This window comes from Stegodyphus dumicola, chromosome 2 (assembly GCF_044657685.1).
Source record: "Stegodyphus dumicola isolate Sdum_Otavi_A_Nest chromosome 2, ASM4465768v1".
NCBI classification, from domain to species: domain Eukaryota; kingdom Metazoa; phylum Arthropoda; class Arachnida; order Araneae; family Eresidae; genus Stegodyphus; species Stegodyphus dumicola.
The window spans coordinates 220,102,565-220,119,987 of record NC_140769.1 but is presented as its reverse complement, the minus strand read 5'-3'; the positions used below and the strand labels follow the sequence as shown (position 1 = coordinate 220,119,987).

Here is a 17,423-nt window from a genome sequence, read left to right as displayed (position 1 = left end):
GAATGTTTTGGTCAATTTTCGAATTCCCTGACTTTTTCCGGTTCTCCCGGTTTTGCAGGTAGCGTGGTTCCAGGCCCTGTCTTAAAGTGAGGTGAGAATTCTTATTCTCTCTTGATTACATCAAAAATGATTCTCTATTGATTATATCAAAAAAGATTCTCTGTTAATTATCCCATCATCAGTAACAATTTTAATCACTAAAAATATAATGCTTGCATACAAAATGTGATTAATAATAATAATCATAAACCAAGATTTCTGATTTTACCAAAAATAATTGCCAAGACATTCACGTAAAAAATTTATCTTAATACAGAGGGAGAAAAGTGCAGATAGTTGCTTCAGATGCAGATCTTGTGAAGAATGTTTCCATACAAAATTTAAAGTTACAAATTTTGCACATTGCTTCTGAAGCAAATTTTTGTTACAAAAAGGATAACATTACAGGATATATTAGTTGAAGTTAACTGATTTTACTTCTAAAGAATAAAAATAATCTACTGGTTACCCATATAGTTACGAATTTTGTACATATAAATATGTACAAAATTCATAAAGAACAGTCGTGATGGCTAAGTGGTTCGGTGAGAGGAAGGAGTTGATACCAAACTAAGTATACATTTATCATCTTTATTTCCAGGCACAATAGAATAATTCCACGTAGACAACATACTCTTTAATCATGCAATTACGATAATTTCTTATACTCATTGGTTTAAAAAAAAATGACGCAGGCATTTTAGAGAAGCGAAGTGAGGAGATATCAGCAAGGTGGATGCTAGCATAATAATGACATTATGCTGATTAGCCGCGAATATCTAACAGATGGTACGACTTGTTCCTGCTCATTTGAGATAGTGCTGCAAGCTGCATGACAGCAGTGTATCCTTGAACAATGGTTCCCTAGGAGAGTGGTGATGAAGGGTGCAGTAAGGGACCGCAAGATATCACGGGCCTAGGCAATGGCCCTAAAAACATTTTTTGATAAAACTTTAAATTCTCAGATACACTGATGAGCCTAAACATTATGACCCCCACCACATTTTTCAATGAATTCGTCTGGATGACAACATTGATATACGTGTAATGATAGCACAATTTTGGAAGCACTGATGTAAGTACACTGACACGTAGAAGCGTAGCAATGTTGTTTCGCGTAGATACTTGATTCATATTAAAGAGGACCAAGTCGAGCTGGATTAATTTCCTTTTTTATTTAAATTCACATTTGTGACCACAATTTACTTGGCACTCCAATCGCGCCTATTTTCTGAACATTTACATTTTTGATAATATGGTGATAGAAGCGAGCATAGATGATTGCAGGTTTTGCCAGGATGAAAGCGCAAGCGAAAAAGGGGAGAGTGTCGCACTACTTCAGAGGAAGAAGGGAGTCAAAAATTTCAGTTCGAATAAGAAAAAGTTTTGGTTTACAATTATTTGATTATGCAAGAAGTATCTGTGTGGTTATGGAGGATCGCGTGATTAATTTCGATGCTGCAGTTTAGACTTATAGCGCTATTTTTAAGACAGAGAGAGGAAGTCCCCAAATAAAAATAAAAGAGGTTATAGCAAATTAAATTTAGAAGTTTGCTTTCATATATTTTAATCTTATTTTTTAATCTTATCATATATATTTGATCTGTGATATTTATGCATGTATGTGAAAATTACACAAACTATTAAATAAGAATACTGTAACATTATGAATAAAATTTAATATTTCCAATCAGCCAGATAAATTAATATATTAGTAAAATAATGTACAATATTTATCATCAGCTTTTATGAAACAATATGCAGTTCTGATATATAAATACATTTTTCATTTACAACAAGAATTGCACATTTTTGTTATGCAAAATTATGATGTCAATAAACACTGCATGAAATTCTTCACAACTAAAGTACTTGATTAAATGAATAAAATTTTTTACTATAAAACAAACTAGATAATGAAAAGTAAGGCATTTTAATGAGTGAAACAAACTCTTTGATAAAGCAAAATCTCGTAAGCAATTCTTCAGTGATGTACGTTTCATTTAATTCTTAATAATAAATGACATACAAGCAAAAGGCTGAATCAAGAGAAACATATTTATCATACAGATTCAAGGTAATATACAATAGTACTCATAAACTGTTTACATTTTAATTCATTCATATTAAAATGATACAACAATTTGATAAATTTTTATTAAGAGAAGTAAGGAGATATTAAAGACATAAAACATCAAAAGTTCTAAGCAGCATAATATAAAATGGAAATCAATAAACAGTGCAAGAGCAAAGAAACTGATGTTCTCAAACACTAATTTGTCTTTCTTCTTATTACATGCTGAATTTAAAAATTTATATATATAACTATGATACAGGGCTTAAATTCGATTCAGGCTTGGCTATTACATCATTAGTTTTTGCCAAAACTGTAATTCCAGTCACAGCCCTTAAATAACATGAGCTCTGGTATTTTAATTTATTAGTTTCTTATCTCTAAATTTTTATAGTAATTCATGATATTTCTAATTTTAGAAATTAAGCCCTGATGATATTTATCAACTATGATAATTAGTCATGTGATAGACAACTGGGGAAAGATCTGTAAAGTTTAATGATTTAAAAAAAAAAAAAAAAAAAAAAATATCTTAAATAATAAATAAACATGAATGTCTTAAACAACAATTTACATATGGAGCATAAAAACTGTAATCCCAATACAGAAAACAATTTTCTCAATGACACTTCTTCCCTGTACAGTCTATATAAAAATTTAAATTTTGCCCATTTTTATTCAATGTTTCACATAATCAAAATTATCATAATCTTATTTACTTCTCAATCTGGTTATATTTTACTACACAGTGTCATGTGACCAAAACTACCAAAGTTTGATTTCTTTCTTTCTTTAAATGATCTAAGACAAGTAACGTTTTTGAAGGGGGGGGGGATACATTGCATATACTATTTTTCCAGTACAGGCTTTATTATGAAACAAACATGCAAACAAATAATAATGAAGAAAATGACTTTGATATGAGGAACTTGCTTATTTCGTCAGCTATATAAGATTTCATTTTATTTCAAAATTAACGAATGAAGTAACTTAACTGTAAGTTATAGTCCCTGTTACTAATCATTAAATACAATAAGTGAGAATTCTAATCAAGTTAAAGCTAAAAAAATTCATCATTCAGTTACTGAAAATGAATCAGGAAAATAATTTCTCTGTTTGACTTCCAGAAACTTGCTAATAACGACAGGAACTATATTTTAACAAGTGAAAACCTAATGCACAAGCCAAAACTGTTTTTCAGACTCAAATCCATAGCAATTATTTTTGATTAATAAGAGATTTATTATAAGGCATTAAGAAAATGCAAGAAGCTTGAACTACAAACTTAGTTTGGGACTTTTGTATCACTATCTATAGTAATGTACATTCAATTTCAAAAGCAAAACATGTTAAATAAAAACATCGATAATTATATTTTTGATATAATTTACTAGCATTTAACTTATTAATGTCACATGCACACTAAATGATAATTTTCAAGATAAAACTTTTTTCCTATAATTAAAAATTTGCAATTTCAGTTTTTTTATACATCAAGCAAATACAGTCAAAAGTCTGTAATCCGGACTTGTTGGGACTTCAGCAATTCCGGATTATAGATCCTCAGTTTAAATCTGGTAAGATGGCATGCAGAAATTATAAAATTAAAATATGAAACCACAATTTATGAAATAAAGAGCAATTATGATCTAAAGGGTATCAAAATTTACCAAAGCTTAATATTTATTTGTTTACTTTATTAAACATTTCTTTCATCGCGCGCATGCGTAAAGCATACATTACGCATAGACGAAATTAGAAAATTGCAACCAGAAAATTATTTGATGTGTATTCATGACATTTATAATGACAAAATATTTGATTTAAATCATATCAAAGACTGAGTACATCGAGATGAAATACTACATTTAGTAAGGATTATAAGCCAAATTAAAAAAAAAAAAAACACTGTAGATAAGGATAGTGCTGACAGATCAACTTCCAGTTCATTGCGCGCCGTGACGTCCCTTCCCCAGAGCAGCATGAAATTGATAAACAGATTTTGGAATGGTTAGAGAAACAAAGAATATGCCATTATCTATTTTTTGCAGCAATTCCACTTTTTGTTTGATGGACATCGAAACATGCTCTTGCTTTGTAGATCCTTTGGCAGCTCCAGAATCGGAAATTCTTTTTAACATTATCGAAAGTTCAAGCTTACTTTTATAAAATTGCTGTAACAATCTGCAAAAAATAATAAGCTGTATCCAATTAGAAGATTAAGGAACAACGCAATCTGCAACATTAACGGAAATAGATAATTTTAGCTTAGCTTATACAGTCTGTTATACATTAAACGCACCTGCGTAAACGTATTATGCGCAGAAAGTTTGTAGCTTTGAGGTCCGGATTAAAGACTTTTGACTGCATATATATATATATTTCCTATTAAATGGCAATATATAAAATCAGAAAACATTTTTTTTTTTTTTTGTAACACACACCCATTTAGAAAATTTAAAAAATTGGTATCTGAAGACTTAAATTTTATGTTAGGTTATGTCAATTGATTAAGGCAACTTCACAGCTATCTGTTTACGGAGAGAAATTTCTTCCTGGAGGTCATTTTAAGGGGAACTGTCTTGTAGACACATTAAATTTTACACTTAATGTAATTTATTAATATTTTTAGACTAAGAACTGTGATATTTAAAGCATTAATGAGAAACTACATTTTTTATAATTATTCATGGCTTCATATTTATGTACACATATGTCCCAACTGATAAATACTTATAATTCTGACCCCCTTAGTAGGTTAAATATGTTTTTCTATCAAATGAAAAAAAAAGTAAATTATTTTTCTTTGCGCACATCACTAATTACTAAAGTTTAAAGTGCAGTACAAATAAGGGTCATTAGAAATCAGTTATTCCTTTTTCTAAAATTATGAAAATATTATAAGCAAACAAATTATAACATTAGTTGGAGAAATTTTAACATCACCTTTTTTCCAGTCCATTAATTTATAGTAATTCAATAATTAAATATACACATTAGTGAAAAGAATTTAAACTTTTACAAGAATGCAACATCAGGTTTTGTGGTAATAAAAGCATAGATGCAATAATATATGTGAATTTGTGGACAAATAGCAAATTTAATTATAAGTTGTCCAATATTTAAATCAATGCTTTATTTAAATTTTCAAATATAGTATTTAATCTAATATTTTAAATTTTCATGTTTTTATTTAAAGAATTATCTTTAATTTCAAGAGATATTAAACATATTTGATTATTTAACGCTGTAAAACGTGTAATATTTAAAACAATTCATAAATGCATTTCTAAAACAAACATGTAATATTTAAAACAATTCATAAATGCATTTCTAAAATGTTTTGATAATTTTGTAAGCAATTAAAACTGCAAAGCGCTTATCAACATTATAAACACATAAAGCTCTAATTTAAAACCACTCATGTTTAAGAGCTTCATATTACTTACATTCAATATCTTGATTTTCTTAATAAAAATTTTTATGTAGTGTGCAAAATTTGTTAAAATAACATATGTTTAGCAACTTATTCCCCCATTTTACACACATACTTTCACCCATTTTAAAAAATTCAATAATGCTTAAACTGCTTTATCTTTGTGAACATTAAGTTGCTACGTTTTTGTGTTACCTTCTTTGCAAAAGTAATTTGTTTCACAGTGCAAAAGCCCTAGAAGTTTATTTCCTGAGCTCAAATAAAATTATAAAATTTCTTCCATTAAAAGCAAAGAATAAAAACATAATTTGAAAACAAAGTTACATTAAAAATACATAACTAGATTAAATGCAGAATCAGATTTAAGTGTCAAAGTATTAAGCACAACATACAGTGAACCTTTTCATAGCAACCACATCAATGAACAGTACTTCTGGAACATAAATAGGACATCAGTGTTAAATATTACCTTTATATATGATTATCATGTCTCAGAAGACCAAAATCACTGCAGCCAAATAACCTTAGAAAGGATTCACTGTAATTTACATTTATCATAATTTATAACAAACAAAACATAAAACCTTCCTTCTTTCAGAAAACACACAAGCATATCACGATTTTTAAATGATCTGTATGTAATTTTTCAATCAGCTCCCAAGACAGCGGAAAGAGAAATGAACATACCATATATTTTCAATTCTAAGATGCATCTGTTAACTCTAAGATGCATTTCTGTTAATTTCAATAGAACCAACAGAACAAGATGGGAGGAACCTTACTTTCAATTTTTAAGAAAAAATAATAAATGAAATAAAATATTAAAATACAAGTAATATACTTTAATAATTAACTTTGACTGATTAATAAGATTATCTAAATTAGTAATTTAAATAACCAACTACTTTGGAATAATTAGTAATTCAGAAACATCTGCAGTTCTGTGATGTACCTTATTTTAGTGATATTTATTTGGGATTTTTTTGGAAACAAGGTTGCACTTTAGAAATGAAGTAATATGGTATTACAAGGGTTCAATAACATAGTATAGGCATTTGAATTGATAATATATTGATGCATTAACAATTCTTAAGAATATTTTCCTCTGTGAAAAAAGAAAGACTTTAAATCTGATGTTCAAGAACTTAAGACAAGAACTTATATAAATATTGAACATAACTAAAGCATGTAAATAGAAATTGTATTTCATGTTCATGAATTAATTACTTAAAAAATATAATACGCAAATCGGGCATAAAAATAGGATATTTTTCTTTTGATATTTAGCTTTGTTGTAGCATTATAAAGTACCAAAACAGAATATTCAAATGCCCTTTTTGCTAATAAAAAATATTTTTATTAATTTATAACATTATTTCTCTATAACATACTTTCCTCCCTTTTGTTTTGGCATTAGAATGAGAATTTCTTTAAACATACTTTGTTAGGTCGTAAGTTAAATACAACACGTTTATTTCAATTCTAAATGTTTTAATTTTGTTGCATCATATAACAATATCCTATCACAGGCTTCAGCAACCTATGACCGCAAGTAACCGCATGGCAATTTCATAATTTAAAAGTGACCCACTTGAATTTTGAAAATAAAGTAAAATGTGTAAAAATGTAAAAATAAATTATGAAACATAAATAAAACAAGCACTTGAAGAACACATTAAAAAAAAGTATGACATACTTTGACTAAAAATTTTCAGTTAAAAAACATTAGCATAATTTCAAGAAGAAACTGCTAAGTTTGACATCGGCCATTCTCTAATCCATAATAAAAAAAAAAAAAAAAAAAAAAAAAAAATTGTCATTTTGTCTGCATTCAGTTCAACTTATAAAATACGAGCAAATATTTTCTACACATGAAATTAATTTCAAGTAAGAACAGAAGCAGCTTAAGCACCTAAAATCCACATGCTTGTATTCATCTTAAGATGACTAACTATAGTCAGACTTGACTAAATTGACATTAGTTTACCATCAGGGTAGCCAATGACATCAAACACAAAAATAAACTTCATTCAGATATGTTTGCTTTTATAATAATTTAATATTTAAAGTGTATTGTAATGATTTCTCAACAAAATTTATCTTATTATTCACAAAGAAACATTGTTCTGAACTGAAAATACCACTGACCTGAAATGTCTTCTTAATAGACATATTTCGGTTGATTCTGACCCACAGCCAAAAAAGGTTGCTGCCGCCTGTCCCATAACATTGTATTTCCAGTTAACCTCTATAGTTATCAAAATTTAAGAAATTAAAAGTAAGATAAAAGATTTCATTCCTTGCCAAAAACAGAATTATTGCTAACATAAGCTTAGCAACTAACACATACTACTAATAGTCATATACATTGTACCCAATATTATTTATATTTATGAAATACCATTTGGTTTTAATTTTAGTCATAACTCTTTCATTGATTTTAAAAATATATAATCAACAAAAATGTTATTAATGTTATTAACAAAGATAAGTCTTTTCTGAAGATAAATGTTGTACATGTCTTTATTTTATTTTTTGAAATTCAGTATTCACAATCATCATATGATTTACATATTAACTAAACAAGCAGCCTTATTTACACAGGAACATGACAACAGCACAATGCTCAATAAGCAAAGAACCTTACTCACACATATGCTAATTTGAAACTAATCTGTAATGAATCATGCATTCCAAATTTTCACACATAAATGCTTGCATTCATATATACAAATAGACTGGTAATTATACATCAGTTCAGAAAAAACTTGATTTGATCATTATGTCAAAACACCTACATAAAAAATTATTTATTTTTACAGCCCTGTAAATACAATACTTACAAGTTAGCCACGGCTTTTAACAGATGTCTGCACAGAAAGTAATAAGAAGAAATTTGATAACAGATAAGAAATGACCAAATACTAAAATTAAATTTTATGACAAAATACATTTCTAAATTTAATGAATGTCACAATTAATTATATAAAAATATATGTTTATAAAGTTACAAAACTTAAATTTGACATCATTTTTGAGTTGACATATGCTATTCTTGAATTCGTAACATAAAAACAAATTTATTTGAAATGTTAAGCTCGCATCTTATCAGCTTTTATATATAGTTACAGATTTTGCTTTGACTGACAAACTTTCATTAGTTCCCAAGAAATCATTTTACTACACTCTAAAAAATGGAAATACTTCTAAAACAAATAGAGAATTACAGGTTTCAAAACTGAACATGAAACTAGAAAGCCACAAAATGTTTCTCTTAGTATCATTTTAACACGTTCACGCCGGGGCCAATTTTTATGTTCTTTGCCGGGAGACGACGCTCGAATTTTTGCCGCGTTTCATCTGGTGGCACGCGATTATTATCTGTTCAGACCTGTATACGAGTTATACGTTTGCTAATAGTTACTAATTATAATTGTTACTAAAAAGTTCTTATAATAAATAAACATTAATTTTTCATTATTTTAATTTTCAGCATCTAATAACACAATCGAATGCGTACCATCAGTGGTATGCGTTGCCCAGTGAGACACACTAGTGCGGACCATCGGTGGTAGGCGCTGCCCGATAAGACAAATTAGTGCGTGCCACCGGTGGTAATTGCCGCCCGATGAGACAGACTAGTACGGGCCACTGATAGTACATGCCACCTGATGAGACAGACTAGTGCGGGCAACTGGCGGCCCACGCCGGCGTGAACGTGTTAAATTAAAAAATGAAAAGGTATAACTTTCAGGAGATATAATTTTTGTTTGCAAAAAAATAATAAACGATAGTAACATATTATTTTTATAAAATATGATATATATAAGCTATAAGCTAACATATTTGCAGAAAGATTTATACGAAGTTCAGTTCACATTTCAATTACATAAAACTTACTAATTTTAAAGAACAGAATTTTAAAAATGTTGTATACAGATGCTTTGTAATACAGTACAAGCGATATGCATTTAAACCAACAAAATAATCAAACTATCTACCTTTCACAGGGTAATATTAATCATTGTTTAGTTTATTACACATGTTGAAAAACTTTTGAAAAATTTACTACACATGTTGCAAAAGATAAAGAGAGAATTTTAATTGTAATTTTTTGCAAATACAAAAACATTTAATTTTGTCAGTATGCATCTTGTTTTCAATTACAAGTACATTAAAACTTATATATTTTTTAATTACCATATGTAAACTAAAAAGAAATCTTGGGTTTAATTTCTTGTTTAAAATAATGGACATATTTATAATAAAAATAATCCTTATTAGCTTTTTAAAATTTAATGTAAATTCAATTTTTATAATGTTCAATTTCTTTTCTTTGAAACAACATTTAATTTCATATATTATTCAAAGTTATGATATGTTCACAATCCAACTCCGAAATCACTACCTAGAAAATCTTTAAATTTTACTTAAAATATTTTAATATCTGATTTGTATTGTGGTAGAAGTACACACTTATATACCAAATGAAAATGCTAAAAATTTCTTTCAGCTTGCCTAGATGATAAGATTCAAACAAACCTCAAAAAAATTTTTTTTTCTTTACGAATTCCAAAATGGCAATGAAAATGCAGTCAATTCAGGGGAGGGGCCCAATACTTAATTAACTCTGTGTAGAGTATAAACTCAGTTAAGAAAATAGTCCTCCCTCCAAGCACCAAATGAAAGTAAAAAGAAATTCTGTAATTTACCATACATATACCAGAAATGGCCACTGAGCTTCATTTTTGCTTTCAAAATTAAATGCTTCTAAATTATGTCAGAATGTAGAAATTTATTATTATATACCTAATTTCATAAATATTTATTATTAAAATTTACACATTAACATTTTATTTCATAAAATTCAACATTAATAATTTTTATAATATATTTCTTATAATATGGTATTAAGTATTTTACTATTTGTTTTATATGTACATTAACAATATTCATCATACTTCTTTTTTTAAACATTTTTGTCTTACACCATGGTAAATTTATCACAAATATAAAACACTCTGAGAAATGTATACTTTTAAAATAATGCATAATATAGAAACAGAACTGCTTTACCACAGAAATCTTTTGCTTTTCCATCTGCATGCATTCCCCATACATAATCAATTTGTACATAACAGGCCTTCTTAGCATAATGAAAATATTAAATGAAAAATGCAACTATCTATTACCTATTTAAAATATTTTAAACAATATAAAATTAACTTATTACTTTTTGAAACAGTAATGAAAAGTTACAAAATTAACAAAGAATTAAAAACTATTTTCTAGTTGTTAGACAAAAAGGAACCTCCTAATAAATTTCAAATATTTCTAAACTTTTTTTATATTGAATGGAATTAATAAATGCATAAGCATATAAAAAATCCCCTTTCTATCATACTCATTCACAAAATTATAAGACGATATAATCATAAAAAAGGTTTGTGCTATTTAATTTATAAATACACCAAATTTTTATGTGCCTAGTTTCACCCATGCCAAAATTCTACGATGATTGTTATGCAACAGATCTTATTCCTATAATCTAAAGGCTGCAAAATAATCGAGAACCTATAATAATAATATAATTAATTTTATAAAAAAAAGTTGTGAAATTCAAGTTCAAAAATATAAAACTGCTGCTTTAAACAATATTATAGTGAATATCTTAATTATAGTTAAAAAAGTTTGGTTAAAGTTTAAGGATTTGAAAACATATTTTAAAAATGGAACTTTACAGTTGGTTTTACACAATATTTTTGCAATTAAAATAGTTCACAGATATTGGCTCTTCAGAATATAAAGTTACTGCATCGTAATTCGAAATAAATCTACTTGAAAATTACTGTCCTTACGTATCTTATTTACTGTGCAATAAAAATGTTCAAATTACTTGAAATAATGTGCAAATTAAATTTTCAAAACAACAATTCAGCATTTATATTATAATGAATTTAAATCTCACAATACCTGTAAAGCATGTTTCTAATATAAAATGTTCTTGTTTGAAAATTATTAAATAATGAATATATGAGATTCTTTTGAAAAATGTATGCTGTGCATCAAATAAACTGTAGTATAAGCATCAAATAAAAATAAAATATTGTATTGTAAAACAATAAAAAGCTAATACATATTTTTAACATGCATACAATGAATAATTTCAAGCATAGCTCAACAGAAATTTTTTATGCTACATATTTGCATTATTTTAAAACAATGAAAATATTTTTCATCAAAATAGTTTACATAATCAATATGCTTTTTTAAGGGGATCAATCAGTAATTCAATTGAAATTTATTCAAAAATGATGCTGCTAACTTTTAAGCAGAATAATAAACCTTTCCTTGATCACATATATATATATATATGCATTCTTGACTAATAAGTGGTAAAAAGAGGCTTGAACACACCGCATAAGATGCAAGGTCTCATAAAAATGAAACTATGCGTAAAGTGTATTTATTAATTGAAATACTGGAATGATTAAAAAATGGCTCTCAGGTTCTTTTAAATGTAGTAAAATGGCTGTAAGCATTCTAATGGAACACCTTCACAAAATGATATTAATGCACTTAAACAAACTTAAGAAAATGGCTTCAAATGTTCAAGCTGTATCTCAAGAGCTATCCGTTCCTCCATGATTTCTAATAATTCTTGATTCAGTTCATTATTAAGTCGGGTCAGCATCATGTGTCTTTCACGATGTGCCTGTATTGCAGCTAAAAGCTCTCTTTTTTCTCGGGGAACAGACCTGAAAAAACAACATTTTAGTATTCTATTACTTTTTGTATTTTCACTTTCCCACAACAATAACGGATTTTTATGCAATGGAGGATTCATAAATTTAAAAAATAATATTTTTCTGTAAAAAAGAACTAAATAAAAAATTAAATTTTTGTCAGGGGGTAAGAAAAATAACTGTTGTAAAAAGTTAGACCTCAGTATGCTATTCTGAACCTCTAACATAATTTATCAATTTTTAGTAAATTTTCTACAGTTGATAAATTATTTAATCATTAAATGTGAAATACTTTAAAATTCTGACACTAAGATATTTTTACAGATTACGAAATTAATCCTTTGCCGTCTTAAAGATACCCCCTATAAATGGACTAATAGCAGTCTAATAGCTTTTCAAAAATGAAAATATGCATTAATTTCTAGGCCTATTTTAACTAACTACTTTAACCCTAAATATCCTTCTCATGTATTTTTTGATACCTCTAAAGGAGCCGTTGGTGCTGTTTTAAAACAAGAATATCCTGATGGTAGTTAACATCCAATTGCTTTTCATTTTAGAAAATTAAGGTCTTACGAACAAAATTATGCAATTACTGAGCTGAATGTTTATCTGTTATTGATGCAATTAATAAATTTTATTATTATTTACACGGTAATCATTTTACTGTACATACTGATCATGCTGCTTTAGTCTGGATTAAAAATATAAAACATCCTACAGGTCGTTTATTTAGATGGTGTTTAAAATTATCTATGTATGATTTTGATATAAAGTATAACAAAGGATCCACTAATGTTGAAGCTGACATGCTTTCTAGAAATCCCATTTGTCAGCATTTAAGATTGCAAGTTAATTTATTATCATTGGAAGAAATAAAAGAATATCAAAGTTTAGATAATGTTTGTAATCCTAAATATAAGGAAATGAATGACGTTTTATAACTATTAAAAAACAAGGACTGTATAAAATTGTAATTTCCATGTCTCTTCATATTAAATTACTTGAAAAAGCACATCTAGAATTTGGTCATATTGGCCTGTCCTCTATGCTAAATTTATTGTCTCCTCAATATTACTAGCCAGGAATTGTTCAAGATGTTAGAAATTATTGCAAGCATTGTGAAGTATGTCAGTTTAATAAAAAAAGTAAACAAAAGAAAATTGGTTTAATGCAAAATTTACCATCAGTTAGTGAACCTTTTGAAATACCGCATTTACGCGAATCTAATGCGCATCGTTTTTGGCCAAATGCAGTATTTTAAAATTGGGGTGCACATTAGATTCGAGTGCAAAGTTCGCCAATGACGTCAGCAGTTCGCTGATGGCGTCAACCAAATTTAAATCGTAACAATGAATTACTGTATTTCTCGACTACATTTACCGTTGACACATTATTGCATAGAGGATACAAGCTGCAGAGTACGTAGTCACGAAATGGAGGGCAAACAGAGAAGAATGTCATATGACGCTACTTTCAAACATAAAGTAATTCTTTGTGCTTAAAATAATGGCAATAGAAAGGCAGAGAGAGAGAGAGTTCAACGTAGCTGAGAGCAATGTTCGCTTGTGGCGGCAACAGAAATTGGCACTGTTTGCAACTAAAGCTAGTAGAAAGAAATTCACTGGCCCTCGCAAAGGAAGACACCCTAAAATTGAAGAAAAAGTTTTGGAATTTGTATGTGAAAGGAGGAAGAATGGACAACCTGTGACTAGTAACACCATGAGAAATAAAGCAAAAGAGGAGGCTGAAGTTCTTGGAATACCGAAACAAGAGTTTAAGGCTAGCCGTGGATGGGTGGATTGGTTTATGAAGCGGATGGGCTTATCTCTAAGACGCCGTACAACAATATGCCAAAAGCTTCTTGCAGATTTTGGGGGAAAACTACTAACATTTGAGCAGTATGTCATCACACTTCGGAAGAAAAAGAATTTTTCAAATTGGCAACTCTGACGAGACGTCAATTTGTTTGGTATGCCTCGTAACTACACCATTACGGAGAAGGGGACTGAGGAAGTTATCATCAAAACTTCGGGATGTGAAAAACAACGCGTAACTGTGATGCTAGCAATAACAGCAGACGGGTGCCCTTTCTTAATCTTCAAACGGAAAACATGCCCTAAAACCCATAAGAATCAAAAGCTGTTCCCAGATGATTCGAAACTAAGAGAAGGGGTGGATGACGGAATCATTAACGCTTGATTGGCTCCGAAATGTATGGGAATGCCGTCCCGGTTGGCTCTCCAATCCACCATCAATGCTTTGTCTGGACGCATTTCGTGATCATCTCACCGACGATGTAAAAAAAGAAGATGCACAGCCTTAGGCAGTGATTTTGTTATCATTCCTGGAGGGATGACGTCTATGTTACAACCCCTGGATGTTAGTATAAATAAACCTTTTAAGGGGTACGTTCAGGCGGAGTACGAAAAATGCTTTTGTGAGCCAAATCGTGAATTGACCCAGACAGGAAAAATTAAGCGTGCTGCACCGCACATTGTAGCAGACTGAGTTTCTGCTGCCTGAAAAAGCATCGAAGCACCAAAGATTGTAAAATCTTTCAAGAAATGCTGCATTTCAAATTCACTGAATGGCAGTGAAGATGACGTGCTCTAGAATGGCGGAGGATGACGATGATGATGATGAGGAAAGAAGAAATGAATCTGCACCTGACGAAAAGAGCTGCGAGGATTCCAGTGATGAAAACAGTGAATAAAGACGTTTACTACTAATCACTAATTGTAGAAACTGTTAGCTAGATAGAAATGTTACGATTTATTTCATGTTCATATTTTACGATAGATAACGTATATACGGTAGTGGTAATTAACAATGATTGTTTCACATAACAATTGCCCACTAATAGGTTAATTCTATGTTCTGCTACTTTATGTATAAATCCATTGTTGTATAAAATATGGTATCTAAATTTAAATAATATCATCATACCATTAATTGATAGTTTATATACAAATCCATTGTTGTATAAAATAAGATTCAATAAATTCCTCATATCATTGATGCGCATTACATTCGCCGACAAACAATTTTTTTATTATTTAAAGTTTTAAAATGGGGATACGCATTAGATTCGCATAAATACGGTATTATCTATTGATACTGTTGGAGATTTAAATTATTATAATTCTACTAAAAAGTATATTCATATAATTATTGATCATGCCACCAGATATATTTGGACTTTTGCTTACATAAATTGCTTATAACAAATTTTTCAAATTCAGGTACTTAAGAAAATTTTAAGTGATAGGAATGCTGTTTTTGCATCTTCAAAATTTAAACACTTTTTAAGGAATCATAATGTAAAACAATTATTGACTACAGCAAATGGACACCAAACTAATGGTAAAATTGAATGTGTTAATCAAACGATTATAACTAGATTAAAATGTAAAATAAATTCTTATCAAGGTAATATTGCTTTGACAAAATTACTACTCTAAGTGACTGAAGAATATAATAATATCCCTCCATTCTGTAACAAAATTCCCACCATCATACTTAATGTATGGAAAATTACCTTATGATTCCTTAATCCAAAATCAAGAATTATAAACCTAATCCTCTAACTAAAAAGAAATCAGAAATTGTTCATTCAACTAGACTCAGACCTTTTAATCCAGCAAGTGAATTTCAATTAACTGTTAGAAATAGTAGAATTCCTATCTTTGTTCAAAATTAATTTTAATTTTTCAAATTTCTTTCCTGATTATGACTTTTAATATCTGATCTAGACTTAAACACTAACTATGACATGACCTTTTATATTTTTCACATAATTTTGAGTCAGCTATGGTCACGAAACTGGCTTGGCTTTTTATATACTTTTTCATACCAGCCACGATCCTCTGACCATAGTTTAGCACAGAAATGCTACCCCCCACATGTAAACACATATTTTCCCCATAAATTTAGATTATTTTGTAACAATTTTTTTTTTCCTTCCTTCTTGTTGTAAGGTAAAATTCATTTCTTGTTTCTAAATTTCTAAAAAACCCTTTGATACAATGTACAATGACAAAAACCAGTTACCTTTAATTAGGCAATGGAGGTTTTTTGATATTTTGTACCTAGCAACCCCCAACCATCAGCAAGCTGCTCTGTTGGCGAGAACATGCCAAAAATTTTGATTCAAAGTGTTAATGTCTTATTGTATCATATCATTATTTATATTGAATTATATCGTAATGTTTTGTATTGAATTTTAAAATTATTTTCAAATATGATGAAAATAAGCTGGACTTACTGGCCTCAAGACTTTAAAAAATATTTCATTCCATTTCAACTATTTTTATGAAAGTACTGTGGACATTTTAAGAAAAATTGAGGACTTTTATGCTTATAATTTATTTATTATTATTATTCCATATAAAATTTAGTTATATGTTTATTTATAAATCATTGTAAATTTGTATACTTCAAAAACTTTACACTTATATGAGAAAAGATCATGATTTATGATAGGACATAGTTAAAGCTTGTAAGCTATGTCCTGGATGTTTCTTCATGTCTTTCCTCATACTTCCTGCTTCACTAATCTACTAATACTTTGCTCACCTGGCCTTTTGTTTTGAAAGCAGGGGCGAAAGATGTAAAATATAAAAAAATACGATGGCTTTGCTCTATGCAAACACGCAACCTCTAAGTAACTTTTCATAATTTAGGATCTTCCCCCTTGACTAGTACCTTCCAAAATTCTCTAGTCTGTTACATAACCCACTTGTATAAATAACAAGCTCATGCCATTTTGCGGTGCAGAAGACTGCTTCCTAATCTCGCTGCTACAAGACTCCGCGCTGCATTGTCCACCTTTTCTCCCTTTGTTAGAATTAATTATGACGCATAAAGTTTAAATTCAATCATACTTAGTTAAAATCACTATGGATCTGCAATTTAAAGAGTGTTATCTAAAAGGAAAATGATCTGCTAATTGGAGTAAATAAAAATGGGCAATTAAAAACTAAATCAATTTGTGTCATCTTTGGATATCCTCTTTACTACTCTGTGAACATGCACACAACAATTATGAGACTTTTACATTTTTTTTTAATGCTCTCAACAGAGAATTTCACTTTGTTCAGATATAATGATTTCCTTTTTTATTTAT

At 29.0% G+C, this 17,423-nt stretch overlaps 1 protein-coding gene across 5 annotated transcripts in view; it reads right to left on the bottom strand.

Moving 5' to 3' along the window:
- Positions 1–1,696: 1,696 nt before the first annotated feature.
- Reps (RALBP1 associated Eps domain containing) overlaps positions 1,697–17,423 on the bottom strand; it is a 116,755-nt gene continuing 101,028 nt past the window's right edge. For all 5 annotated transcript variants that reach the window (XM_085811789.1, XM_085811791.1, XM_085811790.1 and 2 more), the window contains one exon: positions 1,697–12,307. In XM_085811789.1, the coding sequence (XP_085667915.1) occupies positions 12,139–12,307 (169 nt within the window). In that variant the 3' untranslated portion in view covers positions 1,697–12,138. The remainder of the gene's footprint in view (positions 12,308–17,423) is intronic.